This window comes from Myiozetetes cayanensis, unplaced genomic scaffold (assembly GCF_022539395.1).
Source record: "Myiozetetes cayanensis isolate MyiCay16 unplaced genomic scaffold, myiCay2020 scf15, whole genome shotgun sequence".
Lineage (NCBI taxonomy): Eukaryota > Metazoa > Chordata > Aves > Passeriformes > Tyrannidae > Myiozetetes > Myiozetetes cayanensis.
Genome location: NW_026087159.1, coordinates 14,903,692 through 14,925,334, shown reverse-complemented (window position 1 = coordinate 14,925,334; position 21,643 = coordinate 14,903,692). Strand labels below are relative to the sequence as shown.

General features: G+C 49.5%; 1 protein-coding gene across 2 annotated transcripts in view; it reads right to left on the bottom strand.

Annotated features, from left to right (window-relative positions):
• Nucleotides 1-336: 336 nt before the first annotated feature.
• LOC126637336 (gamma-aminobutyric acid receptor subunit beta-4) overlaps nt 337-21,643 on the bottom strand; it is a 68,117-nt gene continuing 46,810 nt past the window's right edge. Inside the window, exons 5-9 of one of the 2 annotated variants that reach the window (XM_050310515.1) lie at nt 9,730-9,812; nt 6,174-6,311; nt 4,434-4,586; nt 1,546-1,790; nt 337-1,051 (exon numbers count right to left, since the gene is read on the bottom strand). In XM_050310515.1, coding sequence (XP_050166472.1) covers nt 674-1,051; nt 1,546-1,790; nt 4,434-4,586; nt 6,174-6,311; nt 9,730-9,812 — 997 coding nt within the window. In that variant the 3' untranslated portion in view covers nt 337-673. Of the gene's footprint in view, nt 1,052-1,533; nt 1,791-4,433; nt 4,587-6,173; nt 6,312-9,729; nt 9,813-21,643 lie in introns of both variants that reach the window. The other variant, XM_050310514.1, reaches the window with a different exon arrangement.

Sequence of the window (21,643 nt, the reverse complement as noted above, 5' to 3'; positions counted from 1 at the left end):
AAAGAAAAATCTCCTAAGCATGAGAATGAAACCCCATCATCTCATGAATCCATGAGAGAATAAACACGAAGGGGTTTTAAGAGCAGTGGCAGAAATATTAAAAAATATAATAAAACTGAAAAGTGAAAGATGAAGTTCAGTAGTGAAATGGAAGTGAGGATAGCGCATTAGTGAGCACAGCCAAAAGATAACCTATCACCCCCACCAGTTTTTGACTCAATTTCTTTAAATCTCCCCCCTCTTTTTAAAAAACTTTTCTTGGTTTTGGGGGTTTCTTGTGTTGTTTTGTTTGGTTTTTTTTTTTCCTTTTTTCTGTCTTTTTATCTTTTTTTTTCTTTCCTTTTTTTTTTTTTTTTTTGGTTTTTGGCGGTTTTTTGTTTTTGTTTTTTTTACAATGGTTTCAGTCCTTCAGCAGGAAACCAAAATCAAGACAAACACGTCCCTCCCTGAAACCACACCCCCTCCCATACCCTTCTCTCCCTTACCCCGCCCCACACTCCGCGGTTCTACATGTGCTGAAAAGAGAAGAGTAAGCTTAGAATAAATCTAATGAACCATAGGAATAAATGACAATGATAGTAAAGAGTAAAACCCAAACCCAAAAGACCACAACACTCCTGTGTTGGCATTGTCTGAGCGTCTGTCCCTATCTCTCTCTCGGCGGCCGCAGGCATCAATTTACATAGTACAACCAGTAAACAAGGTTGAAGAATCCAAAAGTGATTGGAAAAATGATTCGTGACCACTTGTCAATGGTGCTGACGTCTGTCAGGTCTGGGATTTTGAGCTTCAGCTTGGAGGAGCGCCGGCGCAGGCGGCAGTTGGCGCGGTTGCGGGCCGCGGCGTGGTGGCTCAGCGGGACGTGGCGGTCCAGGGTCGGGTGGTGGCCAAATCCGTCCCGAGAGGCCAGAGGCTTCCGGAACTGGATCCCTGAGCCTTCAAAGGACATGACAGAGTTTCGAGAGTCGCCAACGCTGCTCATCATGTCCGTGGCCAGCAGCTCATTGTTCATCTCCAGAGTGCTGAGGAGGATGTTACCGTAAGGGTCAACCTGGAACGGGGGAGACAGAGAGAAAGGTAGTGGGGGTGTCCTGTGCAGGATGCACCCACCATTGGGGGGGGTTTTGAACTGTTTTCTGTGTAACAAAACCACTGATGGGGTCATTTGTGGGCTCTGAACATGCTGCATTCGAAAGTGTTGCCTGCTGCTGCTGGAGTCCAAGGACCAGCCACGTGTGCTTGCAGCCCACTTTTGAGTGGGGTGCTGTGATTGTGTCAGCACAGTAGGACCAAGAGCCACAGGGGTGCTTTTGGGTACACCTGCCCCATGCAAGGGGGTAAGTCCTGATGAGACCTGTTTGTGAATGATGAAAAAAACATCAAGGAGAAAAAAAATTCCCAACCGTCAGCAGACAAGGGGAACTGGAGTTCATCTCTCCTGATGAGGACAGAGGCTGCTCCACAGCTCACCCGGGACAGAACGAACAGTGGAGAGCCCGAATCCTCCTGCCACAAGGAAAGTAGAGGACAAACCTGCTCTCTCACCCTCTTCTCCTCGTAGCGGTGGCGCTCGTTGTTGGCCTTGCTGATGCGCTCACTCTGCTTCTTCTGCTGCCGGGGCCCTCGCCCGAAGAAGATGTAGTTGACAAAAGCGTATTCCAGGAGCGCCAGGAACACAAAGACGAAGCAGCCCATGAGATAAACATCGATAGCCTTCACGTAAGGGATCTTGGGGAGAGTCTCCCGCAGATGGGTGTTGATGGTGGTCATTGTAAGGACCGTGGTGACCCCTGTAAGGAGAGGGTAGGTGCTCTGTTACCGACGTGGGACGGCTTCCTGAAATGCCGCTCTCGGCTCCCCCGCTCCTCCCTCCTAGCTGGACAGCCTTGGGAGGGATGGGAGAAGTGCAACTGGGGAGAAAATCCTTATTATTCTGAGCCCTGGTGCCCAGTACAAATCGCTGCAGAAAATAAACCAGCTGCAAACAGTGGGAGAAAATGCCAAAGCTGAGTATCGTCAGGATGATGGGCATCAACACCTTCTGGACCTCGTTTCTTTAAGTCCTCCCCGATTCTCCTTTCTCTCAGTGGGGTAGGAAATATTCACTTTTCCTCTGTTTTTTAACCTCTTCTCCTCCCCTTTTTCTACTTCATGAACTCATCAGGCCTCACTGTGTGCTCCTGAATGCCTCAGTGTCCTTGACATGAATTTCTAGTCTTTTATGTCTTTCCAATGCTGTTAATAGGAGAAAGAGTAAAGAGATTCCCTCTTCACTCTTTTTTCTTCCTCCCTCATAGGCTTTTGTCCACATCCTTGACCCTGTCAATGCCCACCTACCTCTCACCAGCTTTACCACTCATTACTTCAATTATCACCTGTACACCCTCCTCCCATGGTTCTCACACTCTCTTTTTCAGGCCTACTCATATTTTTTGCATCTTAAATAAGCATTTCATGAACACTTCCCCCCTCCATCTACTCAGCCTCCAAAAGCCTGGTGCACCATGGTTACTCTCACAGCTTCAGTCCTCTCCTTCGGTTCTTCTCAGACTCTTCCCTTCTCTGGATTATCAGAATGGCCTCAGATCTGTTGATTTCTGTTGAAATCTCAGATTTGACAGTCTGTCATCTCCAAAAAGATGGCAATGAGCCCTCACAATTCTTCTGTGGGTGGTAACTCTTCCTCTTCAGCTCAGTCTTCTTCTCTCACTTCTTTAGCTCAGCTGCCCTTACTGACTACCTTGTTGTTCTCATTTTCTTCTGTTGTCCCTCCTCCTTACCTATCTGTTAACAGCATTATTAGTCTCAGTGACCTTAATTTGCTCCTCTGGTTTCAGCCCTGCCTCTACAGTGATGGCAACTCAAAGCTCTCTCTGCATCCTGGACCACTGCTGGTCCTGTTTCCCCTTCACCCTCGTTGTGTCTTTAGTGTAAATTCTGACTAAAGACTTAAAGAACTGTTAGTCTTCTGCTAAACAGAAAGGAGATATATTTCTATACATACAATATATTGTATTGTCTGTATTTAGGCAGCAATCTAAACATCCAGAAATCTGAGGCAAAGGAAGGGGGAATAGAATGTTCTCCATGGCTCCTTTAAGAGCTGGACAAATTGCAATGGAGACCTAGGGCAGAGGCAAAGAAGAGCTTTTTGACTGTATGAGCAGGTAAACCTGGAGATGAAGTGACCAGAAGAGCAGAGTTTCCTTCTTTGGAGCTTTTAAAGCATAAGTGAGACAGAGAACTGTCAGGAATAGTTTTGGGAGAGCTGTTCCAATTCTGATCTACAATGTTTTTCTTGTCTTTTCCTTCAAATCCAGATGTCAGAAAACATTCACCAGCTGCACATCTCACATCCACCCTTCTGCTTGTGCTTTCACTGTGCCAGCAGTGTCTGCCATGGTCTCTTTTTCTTCTCTCACTGATTGTACTCTTGTCAATGTAACTTACCTTTTTAATTTACTGTGTTCTTCTTCCCTCCCTGTCTCTCTGCTCCAGCCTCTCCAAGCAAGCACAGCCAAATCACCTATTTCACAAACCATCCCTCCCCTCTGAGTCTTCTCAAGCTCTGTCTTCTCCTAGAGTAAATTTAAACCCCAACCTTTTCTGTGAGACCTGTGCTGCATTGCCTCTCTGAGCCTTTTTCCACTCACAGATCCAATCCTGCTCCCTCCCTACCTCTCCTATCACCTCTGAACTTTATATCACATTGTACAGCCCCATTCTCATATGCCAGTCATCCCCTCTTTCTCCTGTTCCTTCTTCAAAATCCTCACCTCCAATCCACCCCCACTTCCCTTCTGTTGCTTAAAAGACCTCATTTTTTTTCTTCTCATAGGAAAACATTCCTATTTAGGGGACCTATGTGCTTAAGAAGAACTTGAACTTAACTACTGGCCTCCATTTGCCTTGGCTATGAAGATCTTCAGCTACAAAAAGTGTCTGGAAGGGGCCTGAACTATCATGAAAATGTGTAATGCCCCTTCCTCCCTTTCTTTCATCTTTTAACCATTCACAGGCTGCTCTTTGGCCACCCACCCTCAGCATTTATCATCCAGCTAACCAGTCCTGGCACAGCTGTTGACAAAGAGGTGCCCAGATTTGTCTTCTTAAGAAAACCAGCACAGACCAGAGTGAAGGAGCCGGTGTGCTTGTGGCATGTCAGAATCCCACACCTCTGAGAATCTGTGACCATCCATGTTTTTTTAGGGAGTTTAAACTCCTGTGGCAGAGCTTTTACCCAAAACCATAGCTCTTCTGATCAGAAATTTAAAGTTTGCTCTCAGGAAAAAAAAAAAATGTCCATTGGGGATGACAGCTTTGACAGCTCTATGGGTTTAACTGCTGCCTCACAAAGAAAAGGGATTTTCTTTCTCCCAGGTGACCTCCCTCGTGGAAACACCTTCTCCAGCACACAATGGGAAGGTACATACCCAGGGCCACTCGTGCAGCAGAAGCATCGTAATTGATCCAGAAGGACACCCAGGAGAGGATGGTGATGAGAATAGATGGCATGTAAGTCTGCAGGATGAAGTAACCGATGTTCCTCTTAATCCGGAAACTCAAGGATAGGCGCAGATAGGAACCTGCCAAGGACACAGCAAAGGGAGATGCAGCTTGAGAGGAGGGCAAGGCTGTATTGACGGTAAGAGCTTAGGTTGGGAGTTGAAATTTTATCTGGAAAATGTTCTCAGGAGGCAGGAATAATGAGAAATCTCTTTTTCTCTTCATTTGGTTATGCAGACTCCTCGGCTTTTGAAAGTGGTCTCTTCAGAATCTGCTCAGTTGTCTCAGAATATTAAGAAGAAAGAAACTAAATAAATTACATTATTATATCAGACACCATGGGAGAAGGGTTGTTATTATGGGACCAGCCAATTTGCTAGAAGCTTACATGGGAGACTTTAACCCTATATCTGGGTGCCATGAGATGATTTTCCAGTGTTTCATGTGCTACCTTTGCCTCCAAACAGCAATGAAGATCTGAATCACATTTTTCCCATGCTGTTCTAAAAATGGGTTATGGTCAGGCTGGGCAAATTCATATGCAAATAGAGTGGCGTTAGTTAATCTGTAGGTCTCTTTTTTATTATTTTCAAGTTGTTGCAACTTCCTCCTAATCTTTTGGCAAACCTAATGAGGATAGTGAGGACAATAAGTACTTTTACAGTCCTTCCACTGGAGCAGGCTAATTTTGACAAGAGACTCTTCCTTGCTGTGAAACAAAGTCCAAGTCATTCCTCCTTCCCACCTCTGTCCCTTAGGCGACACAGCAGCCTGAAACATGGGTTTAATCCTGGTTTGGCAGCTAAAGTAACAAGATAACAACAGATTTTAATGATCAAGGAGGCAGGCTGGCAATAAGGAGGTATTGTCCTCTCACTGATACTGAACACAGTATCTCACCAGTCTTTTTTTGAAGGTTTTACCTATTTAGACTGCAAAGTTCTTCTGGAGGAATAGTGCCTCTTGTTGTGGGTCTCTGGATTGCCATTGCAATGGGACCCTGCTCTCAGCATGCCCCCGAGACACTGTTGTGACAACATCACCATCTGCCACCGCTGCTGATACACCCGGGCTGCGTTCTCACAGCATTTCAAAAGTTGTGCTGTTTAACAGGTGTGGGGTATGCTGTTCTGGCACTGAACCCCACATCAGATCAAAGTGAAGACAGCAACCAAAATCCAAACCCCTCCAACCTGCCAGCTGGCAGTACCTGAATCGTCCCAGGTATTCTCACCAAACCTTTTAATTGCCCTGCACAGATGGGTTTGCATAATTTCATAGGCCACTTGCTTTTCAATGGATATATTATTCTTCTTACTATTGCACCTACCTTAGACCCAGGGGTACACCACAGAAAAATTAGATAAAGGCTGAGAACCTTCCACAGAGGTTCTGCTTTGAGCCCAGCTGATGTTTTGACTTAGAGAGGAGAACAACTGCAGCAAACGATCCTGTAAGTCTTTGAAGAGGAGCAGCAAAAAAAAAAAAACAAAAACAAGAACAACAAGGAAAGTTGGCAGGCCCAGAAGATGCCTCTTTTCTAAAGGAACAGTTGAAGCCTAGATCCTAAGTTGGTGCCTCAGCACCTGAATCAGAGGAACAGCCACGCTGACACCGATCAGCCACAGGTTTGCCCGCTCCACCCCATCCCTTCCTCGGACACTCACCCGTGGTGAAGACCACTTCCCTGCTGACCAGCCTCTGCTCGATGATGGTGAACTGGGGCAGCTCCAGCACCTCCATCCCCGTGACAGCAGAATCATTTCCTTGCCAGAAGAAGACGATGTCATCAACCGTGTAACCATCTGCAGAGAGGAAGAACCACAGGGGGAGAACTAAGCTGACAAGCTGGACCAGGTGACACCCCCCCCTTTTCACTAAGGTGATCTGGAAAAGGGCCCAAAAGAAAGTCCACACCATCAGACAGCAAGCCTAGACCCTCCCTCTCCTGTACTCTTCTTCAGCTGAGCTTGGCAGTACAGTCCCCAGGAGAGGAGGAAAATATTTGGTCAGAACACCCATTTCTGGCTAGAACTCAGGAGAAAAAGGTGAGACATGGCCCATTAAGCCTTGACTTGTGCTACATAATCTCCATGGCTGACATGACAGGGACTTGTGCACCAGAAGCCTCTGTCAAATGCACCAAACGCAGCATTTTGCTTTTTAAAAGCTGCCTACTTTTACCAGGAGGGGGAGACCACACAATACAGACTGGTGGGGACTGGGTAAACAGGGTATTGCACTGTTATAGATTCCCAGAGAGAGAAAGATCTACAGCAGCAGTTGAAAAGAAGTTTGAAGATGAGAGCACCTTCCTCTTCTAAGTAATCTCAGTTGAAATTGGGATCCCAGAAGTGGAAGAGTCTCTGAGATTGGGGGCTGCTTTTACCAAGTGCTGGCTGATGAAGGGCAGTCATGGGAGAAGAGAGGAAGGGGAGTCAGGCTCGTAACAAATATTGATCCCTTGCATTTCAGGGTAGTGGGTTTGTTGACTCAGCCAGGGGTACAGCCTCTTACTTTAACCCCAAACTACATGTGCCAATCATTCTGCAGCTCCTGGGTGGATAAAGGTCTCAGCAACCTGCTATGATCTCAAGAGCTGACCCTGCTTTGAGCTGTGGGTTGGACTAGAGACATCCCAAGGTCTCTTCCCAAACTGAATTATCTGATGACTGTGCAGTCTCCAAGCCCACATCCTGTGCTCTCAGTCATCACCACTCTTATTCATGGGTGCTAAAAAAAATAAAACCAATCTTCCAAATGCCATGCCACATCTGCTTCTGATGTAAATCAGCCAAGCCAGGGCACCACCTCTTCCCCCAGCTGGCATGCTCCTGCTCCCACAGCAGTAAGTGGTAAAGCCCCCACACCCAAGGGCCCACTCTCAGGTTATCCTCTCATCTGCTGCAGACACTGGGGTGTCGCAGGACGTGTCACTGCCTCAGTACCCCAGCTTTGTGCACAAGAACAGGGTGCAGCATCTCTCCCAGGGCACTCACACCCAGGGTGGGAAGCAGCAAGAAACAGCCGAGTCCCCCATTCCTCCCAGTGGCTGATTCCAGCAGCTCCAACACCCTCACAGCGAAAAACACTGTGTGCAATTTTACATCCAAATTCATCTGGCTCAGACTTTCAGGCTCTGATGGTTGCTCTGAGTTTCCCCAGGATGTTCCCAAGCCCTTTCCACCCAGCGCTCCCCCTCTGCAGAGGTGCACCCAGCCTGTAAACAATTCACCTCTCCACCTCCACCTTGCAGTTAACAAACCCGATTGAGCTATTGAGGTTTCTCACTGCAAAACACCTGCTCCAGCCCTTGAACCACTTTTCAGCATCCTCTCTCAACCTCTTCCGATTTGCCAACTTCCTTTCTGAATTCTGGAACCCAAACACAGACAGAGCCCCTTTTCCCCGTCTCACCAGGGACATATTCAGGGGCCAGTGGATTCTGGGCAGCCTGATGGCAGCCTGGCCCTGCCCTCCCACACCCAGACCTCTGTGTTTAGCAGTATTCCGACACATTCTGGACGGGTTCAAACCGGGAAGGAATCAAATGTGCAGCGAGCAAGCCCCACATGCTGCTGCCTTCATCATCCACAAATTTAACAGCAGCGACTTCAAATTTACTTCCTGAGCAGCAATGCAAATGTCAAATTACGGTAACTAATTTTAGGAGATTTTGCAGTTAACTAGCTCTGTTCCATTTGTTCGCTGACCTGCTGGTACCGGGCACCAATTCTTGTATTTTGATTTTTTTTTCTTTTATGGTGTTATGCAATACGAAATCAAACGTGTTTCTCGGGGAGCCATTTTTCAAAAGTGTTTCAAAAGGGAAAGGTTGTTCAGTCTAAAAATAAAGGCTTTGCTTTGATTTCTAGCTTTAAAAAGAAAACCAAATTTCCATTTTTCCTTTTAAAAGGTAAATGAACTTTCGCAAAGACAAGTCATTTCAATCTGAAATATCAAAAAAGTACTGATATGACGTCTTAAAATGTCAGATTAACAGCCTGTTTGCAGCCTGCCTCACCAGGCTTTTGTTGAATCCTGGCACACAGATGGGCAGGGGTACATGTGGTGAGGGCTATTTTTGGGGTGGAGGGATGGGATCAACAGGCAGTGCAAGCACTGGCTTTCCTCCTGCAGGGAAGTGCCTTGAGCTGCTGTGGGGCAGGAGATCCCCTGTGCCTGCTGCTGCTGCACAAACCCAGCACCCCTGCATCACAAAAGGGCTATTTCTCTGAGGTTTGGGTTGGTTTTCTTTCTAATATACTTTGGGGTTTAACCCAGCCATAACACGACCATTATTCTAGAGTTGTGTGGTCTTGGAAGCAAAGAAAATGGAGCCCTGCAGATTCTGAATGTGCTCTGAGGAAGGAAGCAACAGAATCTCTTCATCTCTGCCTGGATCTCAGGAATATTGTAAGGAATTGTAGCTTCAACGAACAAATTGGCTTGACATGACCCATTAAGAACAAAATCGCAACACGGGGAACTGTGGGTAATTCTCCGCCTTCTGTTTTCTTGGTCGTACTGTAAACTATTCTCCAAACGCTCAGGAGTGCCAGGAATGACATGACATGGCATTAGTGCCTCCAGCAGGACCTAATTTCCACCCCATTACCCGCCACGCCAAGCGCTGTGGTGGCAGCACATCCCGAGGCCCCGGCACGGGCAGGACGGGCACGGCCGTGCAGCACCTTCCCCCTGTGGGTGCTGTGGGACCTCCTGGATGGGAAAAACAACCCCCTGATAATCCCCACGGGAGCTGCACCGTCATTAGCTGTGAGATCTGCTGCTCTGGACCACCCCTGGAGGGATACTGCAGTGCATTTTTACCAGGGAGAGCTGGACCTCCTCCGCCAACGCAGCTGGAAGAGGATTTCCGTAGGAGCCAAGGGAAGATCCAGGCAGGGAGGGACTGTGGGAGGGCTCAGGTCCCACCTCCCACACAAAGCAGAGCCAGCCTCAAGTGAGGACAGGTTCCCAGGGCTTCCTTAGGGCTAAGGGAGGCTTCCACCACCCTCCTGAGAGCGATGGTAACACCCAGCCTGCTGCTACATTTTCCTGGGCATTCCCCCCATGAGGTCCCCTCAGGATAAAGTTTGGATGAGGGAGCCTGGTCCTGCCCCAGGGAAGGTGGCCCATAAGGACACAAGGAGGCATCCCAAGAGCGGGAAGCTGCGGCTGGGGCGGGTGGTGTCAGGTGGCACCGCGAGGCATACGCACAGCTCTCGATCTCCAGCGTGCAGTTCTGCTGGTCCAGGGGGTACCTCCGCAGATCCATCATGCAGGCGGCCGTGGTGGTGATCCTGAAAGGAGAAAAGGGGGAAAAAAATTAATAAAAAAAAAAATCAGTCATGGATGGGTTTTTACTTAACCAAAAAACAAAAAAAAAAAAAAAAAAAAAAAAAAAAAAAAAAAAAACCACAAAAAGAGAGAAATGAAAGGCAGGAGTGAAAGTCAGGCATCATTTGGGGCTGCTGTTTCCCTGGAAACCAGGGAGATCCGTGGTGGGAGGTGTGCAGGGCGGGGGGCTGGATGCAGCTCACCCCCCACGGCACACACCCTCCGTGACTCACGGTAGCGTCTCTGTTAACCGGGTGGGGAGGGATTTGTGTTCCTCCTCTGCCTCTCCCTCGGGAGAGACAAAGAACCTGGAAGTAGGCAGAGCTATGGCTGGGGGGGAAGAGGAGAGGCATGTCCGTATGCAAGAGGGAGACGGCCAACACGTGTCTGTGAAGCAGATGATGTATCGATTAAACCTCCCATCAATGACCTGTGGAGAGGAATATCTGACCACATCATCACCCCCCTTTCTGCCCTAATTGCCCCAACGACCCTAACTGCAGGTCCCCCCCCCCCCCACCTTGGCACTGCCACATCCAAAGCCCAGAGCCCACTGGCAGAGCCCTCCTGCTCCCGTGGGCTCACAGCTCCAGTGATGATTGTGTGATGGAGATTCAGGAAAGATACACGGGTGTGTGTGTGCAACCCCCCCAAAAATAACTGAGGGGGGGGAGAATGAGCATGGGTGGTGCTTTGGGGGCGTTGGAGCACGGGGTGGGGGCAGAGCAGCACTGTGGTGAGGTTCAGGTGAGGATGTGAGGAGGGTTTGTGCGTGCTGCGTGTTGTACACGCTGGAGCGTCGCTCTCTGGGATGGGGAATTTTGGGGTGGGATAGGTAAGGCACAAGGGCATGAAGCAGGGACAGAGCTAACTCACCAGCCTGGCAACACCGCCCTGCAGTTGACAGGCTGCCCCTATTTCTCAAATATATTGCTCCCTCGCCCCTTAATGCAGTTTTCTTCCTGTGCGATATATGTGTGCAGAGTGCTGAAGAGGGGGGAGAGATTGCTGCATTCTCCCCCTATTTTTTTCAATTAACCATCTGGAAGGCATTAATCAAGCTACACATTTTTACTATGTAGGCATAACCAGTGAACTGTTAACGAGAAAGCTTCATCTTCTGAGCCCTGTGGCCTGGGAGGGAGGAAAGACAGGAAAAAAGAAAAACAGGAAAGCAGAGAGAATGAGATGGCGAACCAGTGAGAAAGAAGAGGGAAAAAAATAGAAAAAAACATCAATGGTAGGAAAAGATACCAGGGAGGGGGAGGGAATGGATGAAGCTGGAAAGAAAATTGGAAATGGGAAGGGGGGAGGAGGAAGGTGGGGGAACAAGCACCCATGGGAGAGAGGGCTGCCCCAGTGGGGGTATAGGGGCAGGGGCTGTGGCAGGGCAGGCTGGCAGCCCCGCAGAGCTGCTGGCTCTTTAAGAAATCTCGTGTGCTAAATTTATCTTCTCTGCTGTCTGTGAAGTCTGTTTGTAGGAGATGAAGCCTTGAGGAGAGCCTTTGCCACTGCCTGCCGTGCTATAAATAGATCCGAAGAGACGAAGGGAATTTATATATATCCTCACTGGGTCTAGATACAACACTGCAACTGCCCTCTCTCCGAGCAGGGGGCCCAGGCGAGCTCTTAACCCTTTTATCTGTAATGCAGTTGGGGTGGAGGAGAAAGCTCAGAGAGGGGGGAGAAGGATAACAGGACAAGAGCCACTTAAAAATTGCCACCGCGGCTTTGGGATTGCATGTGCTGCTTTCCCAGCCTCCCAGCTCGGCACCTCCAGGAGGGCAGCTGGAAACGCAGGGGCTCTGCCACCCTAATCCTCCTGGACTGGGGTAACGGGGCACAGGAGACCACGGGGGTGGGGCAGTGGGGGAGGCAGACGCAAAGCACACCCGGGGGGAGCTGCAACCTTGCCAGGAAAGCCCAAGGTGGGAGGTGCAGAGTCCATCCTGGCCGGGACTGAGACCAAGGAGTGGTGCACGGGTATGAGTCATCCCCGCTGCCGCACACAGCCCTCCCTTTATGTATTATACTGCACCCCTGGGAAATGGCACTTACAAATGCGGTCGCCTTTTTTTCCCCTAAAGTGGGAGATGCAAAAAATGTATTTAAACGAAAATTTTCCACCCCATTTGTGGACCCCCTGCGGGCCCTAAACCTTTCCACGGCGCCCATCCCAAAACTGCAGCCTGGCTGGCCGAGCTGGCCGCTCGAAGGACGCCCAGGCCTCCGCCTTTCCTGCTCCGAGAGGGACCCTCTGGCCAGGACTCGCTTATCACCTGCAGTGCTGGTTGGAGATGCAGAGCGTGACACAGTGAGATATGGCTACCACGCTCCATGCACCAAACCCCGCTCGCAGCAACAGCCGGCACAGATCCAGAGCCACTCCAAGCCATTTTTGCAAGATCACACCGATTTGCACCGGCAGAGATTTACATTAGGGCAGAATTTATCCCTGTTGGTTCAAAAAGAAGAGAACCACGGGGCAGGTAGGACAGAAAGGAGAAAAACGAGATGAAGAGGACATTTGTCCTCGAAAGCTGGACAATTTCTTTTTCCTTCTGACTCAAGGGCGGGTGTATCCACACCATGTAGTTCAGCCCCCTGCAGAGGAACCCCAGACAGATGCAGGTCGTGCACTCCTGGTGATCTGCCCACGTAACATGGCTTGGGCAGGTGAAAATTGGAACCCTGTCAGGTTTTGCTGTGGTTTTGAAGCAGAGGTAGCGCAGCCGTCTGCGGTTGTGCCGGGCTGGAGCCACCTGCTCCTCCAGAGCATTTCAGCTGCAGTGCCTGGCGAGCCCAGGGACGACAGCACCACAGCAGCACCTGGATGTGGGGGTCCTGAACTGTAGCAAGATTCAAGAGGCATCAGGTCCAGCTCAGGTCCTGTCTCTGGGCTTCCTAAAGCCTGATAAATCAGCCAAACTTGGCATAAAGCAAGTGATATCCCAGAGAGGATGGGGGGGTTAATTTTTTAGACTTTAGATCTTAAAAAGCATCCTGGACATTGGCTTCCCTTTGATACACCCTGCTCAAAGTCCATGGGTGTCCCACAGCATCTGTCACGGCTTTGCACAGCACCTGCCACCATTTCACCACTGGTGAGATGGCCACCTGTGGCCTCTGAGACTGACTCACCATTCACTCGCTCCCAGAGAGGCCAACAAGAGCTTTCTCAAGCTCCTTTGGTGGCTGTGTGCTATGGGCAGGGGGGACTCAGGAAGGCAAGAAGAGGTTTCATGCACCTCTGGCAGTCAAAGGGGGGAGTAAGCAAAACTCAGTCACCCCAGGGACCTTTTGGGGGCACAGCACATGACATCTTTGGTCCAGAAGGCCACAGGACCAGCCTTTGCCTCATGCTCTGATGGGTATAACTGTATTGCCTTGATATGCTCTGAGCTGTTGGGTGAAGAGATGTGTTTGCTTGGCACATGGAAGACTGCATGGGGAGGATTGGATGGACAGAGGGATGGGGGGGATCCTGTCTCAACAGGGTTTACAGGCGATCAAAATGGAAGGAGAGTAAGAGGTGGAAAAATGAGGAGAGGATCAAAGAGTGATGACAGCATGAGCGTTGAAGGGGGAGGCAGGAGGGGACTTGAGAGACAGGAGAGCAGATAGTGCAGGACAGGCCACCAGGGTAAGGGAACAGAGGAGAGGGATCAGGGAATGCAAGGAGTAAAGCAGCCTGGGGAAGAAAGCGGCAGAAGAATGAGAGGTTAAAGCCAGAGGAGCAGATACTCACTCTGTGAGAAGGGAGATGAGGAGACAGAGAGCAAACCATCACCCTGTAAACAGCTCTAGACAGAGCACACTGCCTCCAGAAGACGCAACCACGGTGAAAGGGAGCGGGGAGCAGAGGGAATGCCAGGGAAGGCAGGATGCCACCTTCCCCGTGGCGTTAGCATGAGGCGCTGGCGCCCGGCCAGGCTGCATCTTCTCCCTCCCCCTCCTCCTCTCCCGCTTCTCTGCCCACCTCCCTCCCCGTTTAAATTCAGAAATTTGTGTGGTGTGAAATTTCAGCTGCTTTGACGGCGATTCACAGAGACACTGCCCATGGGAGGGGAGCGCCTGCGCCGGGCACGGGGAGCGCGCTGAGACATCCTCCTCCTTCCAGCCCCTGAGCCCAGCCACCAGCACCACCCTCCAGCTCCAGCTGCCCTTTCCTCCCTCAGTCTCTGCCCACCCCACAGGCCTCCGGCTCAGTCCCCCCACAACCTGTACAGCTCCTTCCCCACGTTCATCCCCTGCCCTAATTGTCTCTCCTGAGGTCTGTAGGCAGTCGTGCTATCAAGCAGCCAAGTCCTCACTGCCCTGCTACTCCACTGCACATCTGGCAGGCAAACACAGTTCACCTGGGGGGAGAACACGCAGTGGAGAAACCACTGTGCATCTTACAAAAAGATAAAAAGAGAAAGGGGACATGTATGAGACGCTGAGCGGCTCTGAGGGCTGATGGAGATCCCCTCCCCTGAATCAAGCAGAAGCCAAAGCAACATGGATACCTCACTCTGGAGAGTGCCCCTCATCCCCAGGAGAGGCAGAGACCACCTCTAGGAAAACTGCCACGAAGCTCCAAGCCACACAGGGCTAGTTCTGGATCTCTGTTACAAGGAGGAAAGCTGTGCCCACTTGAAGCTTGAATGGACAAAGCAGAGGCTGGCACAGAGAGGGTGATGCAGCCTCGCCTGCTCTCCCAGCCCGGCAGCAGCACAGCCCCACCACAGCTGCAGCTCAAAAGGGAACACTCAAGTTCCTGCAAACCATCAGTCCTCCACAAATATTTCAGCTCTCTGACACGAACACCACCAGCCATTTCATTCCCTCTCTGATCCTCCTCATCACTGTTTATTTATTAATGGCTTCTTCTGTCTTATTTAGAATGATTATATAAGTTCACAGACATATAGCAGCTTTGAGCTCCGACCTGCCATTAAAACCTGATGTGGTCAAATGTCTCCTTTTCATCTCCTCCTTATCCTGTTGCTGGTTACCTTCAAGGCAGCTGCCTATTCAGCTCCTGCCCCTGACAGATCTCCCTCTACCAAATTTCAGCTCTGAAGGCCCTCAGCCACTCATTCTTTCTCCAGATCATCTGCAGTGTGTTGGGAGAACCAAGCTCACCAGCCACAAGTGTAAGGGGTAAAAAATTACTTCTCCAAAATATGATTTGATTTTAAAAGGAACAAGTCCAGGCTCTCTAAGGAGGACTGGGTGGAAAAGAGGGGAAGATTCTTACTTTTAAGTCATTCCTAAAACAAAGGGGGACCCTTAAGCTCATCCTCACAAAATAAACTACTGCACTTGCCTGGATCATAACTTCATCTACACCAGCAAACCAAACATGCCTGGCACTGTTTTCTGAGGCCAATGTCAACTGGTATGGAACAAGCTTTGTCAACATTTAAGTTCTTACCCCACAGAAAAAGGCTCTGGCTACATGCAGAAAGCCTGCTGAGAATGGTCACCAGCCTCTGCTGTGCTCCAGCTGGGAAACACCCAACAGAATGTTTGTAAACACAGAGCAAACCCAGGAAACAAACTGACTGTGGGGGATGCTGAGGTTCAGTGTCCAGGAATATTCCCTGACACCTTTGGCTTCAAAAGGATGCTGACTAAAATTCAGTGTGGATGAGAACAGGAGGAGCACAGGGCAATTCCCCCCACCACAGCCTTTGTAAATCAAGGGGAGACACAGCCAGGAGTCACTTTGCCCTATTTTGCAGTCATGGACTAAGTGGCATTATGCAGGGACTAACACAAACACACACAGAGCAAAAGATAAACATTTAAGTTGCTATTTGCAAGTTTTCGGATTTCAGATCTCCTGAGAAGCTAAAGATGTTCCCGTCCCCTCGGGACACAGACTCCCAAAGCTCACAACAGTCTGCAGCAAGAAGGAGAAGGGATGGAAGCAGCTCAGGTTTCACAGGACTTACACAGGCTCGCCCCCATGGGGCAAGTGAGACTCCCGGGGGAACTCTGCTAAGAGGTAGAAAGAGAGGCTGTTTTGCTCTTTTTTGCAAATTACTGTTTTGCTAAACATGGGAATAGAAGCAAAACTGAATTCTTATCCTCCACATTCTCAAAGTCAGCCAGAAGAACGTGCTGGCAAATGTCACCTTCTGCCTGGCAGTGAGCACAAACTTCGAAGGGCCTGGAGGGATTTGTAAGTCCGTGGTGAATTTTGCCACTCTTTTAACACGGTCTGATCTCTGCAAACTCCTGGAGGTCATGACTGAATCAAGAGCAAGCCAAGGATAGGGAATATATTCCTCTTGTGTCTGTTTGCCTAAAACTGACTCCAAAAGCCTTGGCACAATCCTGCTAAGGTCACTCTGTTTCCAAAAGCATCTGTGCTTGCATAGGCATCCTTTGATAAATAACAGTGTGCGCTGCACTCAGATGGAAGAGGAAAAAAAGCTTTTCTAAACCAGTACTCAGGGTACCAGTTACCTAAATCAACCATTTTTCCACCCTGAGAGAGTACAAAGCAGAGTTGCCTTGAGTGCAAGGTTTTGCTTCTCTGCCCCTTTATTCTATCCCAAATGCACTGTGTGTCTGGCCAGCTGCCAACTGGATTGGGAGACAAGAGAGTCCCAAGTGGAACACCTTTAAAAAGAGTCCTTTGTTATGGCTGCTTCAGATATCAGTGACCTGCACTTAGCAGAGATATCTCCCTTCAGCAGCATCAGGCTGGGCTAAGTTGTATTAATAAAACAGCAGCCCCAAACTGAAACCTGTGGGATGTGGCAAAGAATAGGCAAAGTCCAGGGATGGGCTTAGAGGGGTGGCTGGGACAGGACAAGCAGGAAGATTGGGAGGTGCTGGCAGGGTGAGCTGGGGGTTCAGGGCACGCCAGCTGTGACAGCGATCTGTCAGGAGACACTGGATACTCCTGTGAGGTGGTGCAACCTTAAAACACTCATTCACCACATCCTTGACCTATTTTTGGGCTAATAAACAAGTCAGACTTAGAGGAGATGTAGCACAGGCAGCAATTCAGCCAGACCCTGATGATGCTTGCCTTTGTTCTTGCAACATAAAGGAAGGAGAAGCAGCTCTGGCTTGCTGCTCTGCCTTGTTTGAGAGAGCTCCAATTTCTTCACCAGCATCCAAGATTACTCAGAAACTCCATATTATTAAACTTTCTTCCACTGTTTTCCTGTTAAATCCCTCATCCCGATTCTAGGAGGCAAAAATGAGAGGAGGATCTTTCCTTAGCCTCAGCTGGGGAGCTGAGCTGGTAATTAAATCCTCATTTCCTCTCACCCACCTAACAAACTCCTCTCCAACCTCCACATCTTTGTGCTAAGGAGCTGGGCCAAGGCAGAGCTCTGTGGTGAGAGCAGGACAAGGTTGCAGAACCAGCTCCAAGGGGGTGGATGGATGGATATAAGTCCAACTCCTTGCACCCAAGCTGCCAAGGGAGAGATTTCTGTTGCCTTTGGTTAACCTGTGCAGGGAGCAGGGAGAGCTCCTAGAGACAAGGCAGAGCCTGATTCATCCATCCCTCACATTTCCAGAGAAACCTCTCTCAGGGAGGAAAAGGGAAGAAAAAAAAAGAGGATTTATTCCCTTCTGGCCTGTGAGATGGGAAAATTGCTCAGTGGTCTCAGTACAGAAAAAAATTCTTCAGTCTTAAAAACTCCTCCATCTTAACCCATCAGGCCACCTTGTCTGCAGAAAATCACCTAACAGCCATGGAGAAAACAAGGACATGGCTGAAAACAGCAGGTTTCAAGTGAGACAGGAGCAGGAGAAACCTTTCTAACAGGTTGGAGAGCTAAATAAGCCCAGGCTGGGACCCAGGGAGGGTAATACTGACAGGGCTGGGCCCTGGTAAAGCAATAGGATGGAGATGGGAGCTCTGAGGGAGCCCCCAAAGATGAGCTCCAGCAGAACCCCAGCCATGGGGTGCAGGCTGGGCAGCCCTGGAGGCTCTGACAGCGTGGGTGGGATGCTGATGCTTGCTACAGGTCTGTCAACCTGCCCTGCCTCCCTAGGCAAGGTGAGCCAGGGCTGGTGCTCAGGCTGCTGCCTTACCCAGGAGCGAGGGCTGGTCCACAACCAGTAACTGGCTGCAGTGAGAGGGCTGACATCCCCCAGGAGCAGCTGACTGACGATGAGAACTCACCAAGAACAGCAGAAATGAAGCAGATACACCCAGCTTCTCCCAGTTCCAAACTGCAACTCTGGAGCTGTTCGAAGCACGACCCTTCTCTCTCCCCTTTGCTTTAAGCACTGAACAGGCACTTTCACCGATGAGGACAGCAGGGCTCTGCCTCCCCAGGCTTGGAGCCCCACATGCCTCGGCCCCTCTGCGTGCTTCCACACTGACTCATCTCCAAAACACACCTCGCTACCTCGTCACGGACAGGGACGCAAAAACTGACAACACACGTTTCCCACCACCACTCCCACCTTCGCAGGAGGAGATCCCTCCTTCTCTCTGCACAGGACTGAGACTCCATCATCGAATTCCTCTGCAGTTTTCCAGTAGCTCAGTTTACACTGCCTGGGCTCCTCGCCAGCCAGGCATCACATCTCCCCTGCTGCCCCCCCGGCTTTGTGCCTGCTCCCCACCATCCCAGCTCCCCCTCCAGCTCAGGGACGCAGCCCGGGCTCCTCAAATCACCTGTTCTGCTGAAAATCCAGTTTTGTCCCTAATTAGAGCGAAATCAAATAGCTTCGAGATTTCCCTGAAGGATTTTTAAAGCTGGTTTCAAATATGATTTCCAATTACCAGCCGAGAATCTCAGCATTGTTACAGTTGTTTCTATTTTTAGGCCTCTGAAAACAGACAGCAAAATACTGATGACATCAGCACTTGACAAGTGTCAACTTGTTTCACTACCAAATGGATGCTACATGGTCTAGAAAAGGAAATAAAAATCTCAGCCTGTAATGTATAGCTTGTATGTGTGACAGTGCAGAGTTTATTGAATATTGTGGCAGGGGTGGACTACACAGTCCCTGGAGGTCCAGAGAAAGCCCTGACAATTCTTCATCTTAGACATCAGTAGTGGTTCTAAAGCAGCTCGAAATAGTGAGGGAAATATTGACATAAGTGAAACATTCTGTGCACAAAAACTAGGAGTGAAACATGGACAACCTCTGAAATGCTTTTTCCTAAGTGAAAAATTTCTCCCTAATTTTTTGTTTAAAATTGGATGAAACCAATGTGATTTCTGACCAAAAAAAAATCTGAGTCCAGTGGGATTTGATGTAGCTACACCACATCTGCTGCACTCCCTTCATCCCTTAATTTGCTAATTCTACCCAAACCTTTCTACCCAAATGCTTTCCCAACACCCAGCTTTCACAGTGGTTTAAAGGGCTTCATTTACTCGTGCAAACAAGTTATCTGATCTTGTTCTCCCTGAAGTCAGCAACAAAGCACCCACTGATTGAGTGTGAGCTAAGCTGGACCTTGGGATCTGATCCAGGGCTTGAGCCCGATCCTGCCCGGAGCACTGGCTGAAGGCAGGGGCCTGCCAGGGTGCCATCCTCCCTGCTCTCTGACATCAGAGGCTGCTGGAAAGAAAAGTGACTGTTGTGCCACAAATAGCATGATTGAGTCACTTTGCTACAGGATCAGCTCAGAGGAGGGGGGAGTGGCTGGCGAGAAGGTAGCAGGGGAAGGAGCGGAGATGTGGAATCTCGCTCAGGGAAAAGCAGGCAAACAAAGGAAAAGCAACAGGAACTGCCCCCTTTGGCCTTCTCCCACCAGGGCAACTCCATTTTATAAATTCTACCTCCAAACTCAAGACATGACAAGAGCAGGTTCCAAAACACAGGGTGGTCCTGCAGTTCCCTTTCTGTTTGGAGGACAAGCCTGGGTGAATATTTACAAAGATGAAGGGAACACAGGTGAATATTCAGTGACTATTTTCTTCCCTGTTTACATCTGCTCTGCACAAGGCTGTGTATTTATGAATGGGATCACAGCTATTTGCACCCAGAAAACTGGACCTAGTACTTCTGGTTCTGATAAAATTGCAGGTGCAGGAGTGAGTACAGAAAGCATCCCTAAGGAAATCATTGTCCACACCCTTGTGAACAAAGCTAGAGGGACTTCAAGCATTCAGGGCACCTCAACTGTCCCCCAGTACTTTCAGGCCCTGACCTGAGGTACAGTTTGGGAACAGGAGTTGCAGCTGCTCAGTGCCTCATTTTCACAATGGCCATTTTCTCCAGGGGCAAAAGAGCAGCTTCCAGGAAAACCAGCCAAAAGTTAAACCAACACAGGCAGCTCTTACTGTGGCCCTGGAAATAACGGGCAAACAGCTGTCATTTTCTTTCTTTTGGCCTGGATGCAATTTTCCCCCTCTCAGCTGTCTGCACAGGTCATTTGAGGGAGCTGAGCTCCCTTCCCTGCACAGCTGGGCCCCGTGGGAGGGGAAGGGAAGGGACAGGACAGTGCTCCAGGTGCCTGCACAGTGTCCCAGCCCCAGCCAGCTCAAGTGCAGCCTCTCCAAGGACCTCCACTGCCTGTCACCTGTGCTGCTGTGTTCACACCACTCCTTCTGTGAGCTGACTAAATGGCAGCTGATAAAAATACACTAGCACTTCTTCTTCTTCTTCTTCTTTTGCTGTGCAGGTGTGTGCAAAGATTTCCCACCAGGCTGGGGGAGGCAGCTCTGCACCCAGGTGGGCTGGCTCAGCAGCACAGAGCAGCCTGAGCTCAGAGCAGCAATCTTTGCCCCCTCCTTCCCACCAGGCTGAATTCATGCTCCTACCTGCCCTAGTCACACATCTTCCTGCCCAGCCTTCACGCCTGTTTCCAGATAAGGTGCAAATTTGGGGTAGTGAGCTGTGGGAAGTCTTTTCAGCGGGTCAGTAAACATGAGCCCACGTACCACAGCCTGTCCCTCAGCACCAGCAGTGACTGCTGCTCTTTGGGCTTCCCAGGGCTCTGCCAAAGGGACAGCACAGGGCACGACCACCTTGCTGCCCTGGCAGGTTCATGTCCTGGGCACCGTCCTGCTTGGCCATGCCCACACCCAGCCCTTCCCTCCCCAAAACAGCCCAGCTACGTAAAGAGGAGGAAAATAATCACACAATGCAGACTTTGCCACAAAATATGAAGCAGCAGAGGAGCTGATACTGTAAATGGGAAGGGGTGGGTGTACTCTCTTGGAAGGAGAAAGGTCCTTCCTCCCCCTTTGCTGCAGTGGGATGTAAGCCCAGAGCTATCACAAACATTTGTAATTGTGGAGGCAGGTCAAAAGAGCCAGCTGTGAATTTGGGTAGTTGAAAAGGTGAAAAAAACCCACCAAAACCAAAAAAGCAAACTACCAAACCAAACCAACAGCAAAAAAACCCCAGATCTCAAACCAACAAAAATATTAGGAGAAAGGCAGACAAATACAGGGCTGGGAAAATCATTACCTGGGTTTCATTACAGCATCCTGCAGTTGCAAATTCCCCTTTTAACCCTCTGCTCCCTCCATTTAAGTTTCTTACCTGCTCTGTCCCCTTCACATTGCCAGATAACAGCCCAACCTTTGCTCCCTCCACCACGCACAATCACAGCAATTGCAATTTCAAAGCCTTTGGACTTGCTCATGTCAATTTATCCCAGACACCAAAAAAAGCCTTCCCACTGAAGACCATTCCTCTATTAGATACCCACTTTCAAGCCTCAATTTTAAGAATTGTTCTAGTAAACACACATTTTGTTTTTAACCATACAAAACCCTGTCTTCTATGGCAAACTCAAAAACTGCTGACGTGATTTGACTCAAACGCTGCAGAAACTCGGCCTTAGACACAAAAGTAAGAAAGG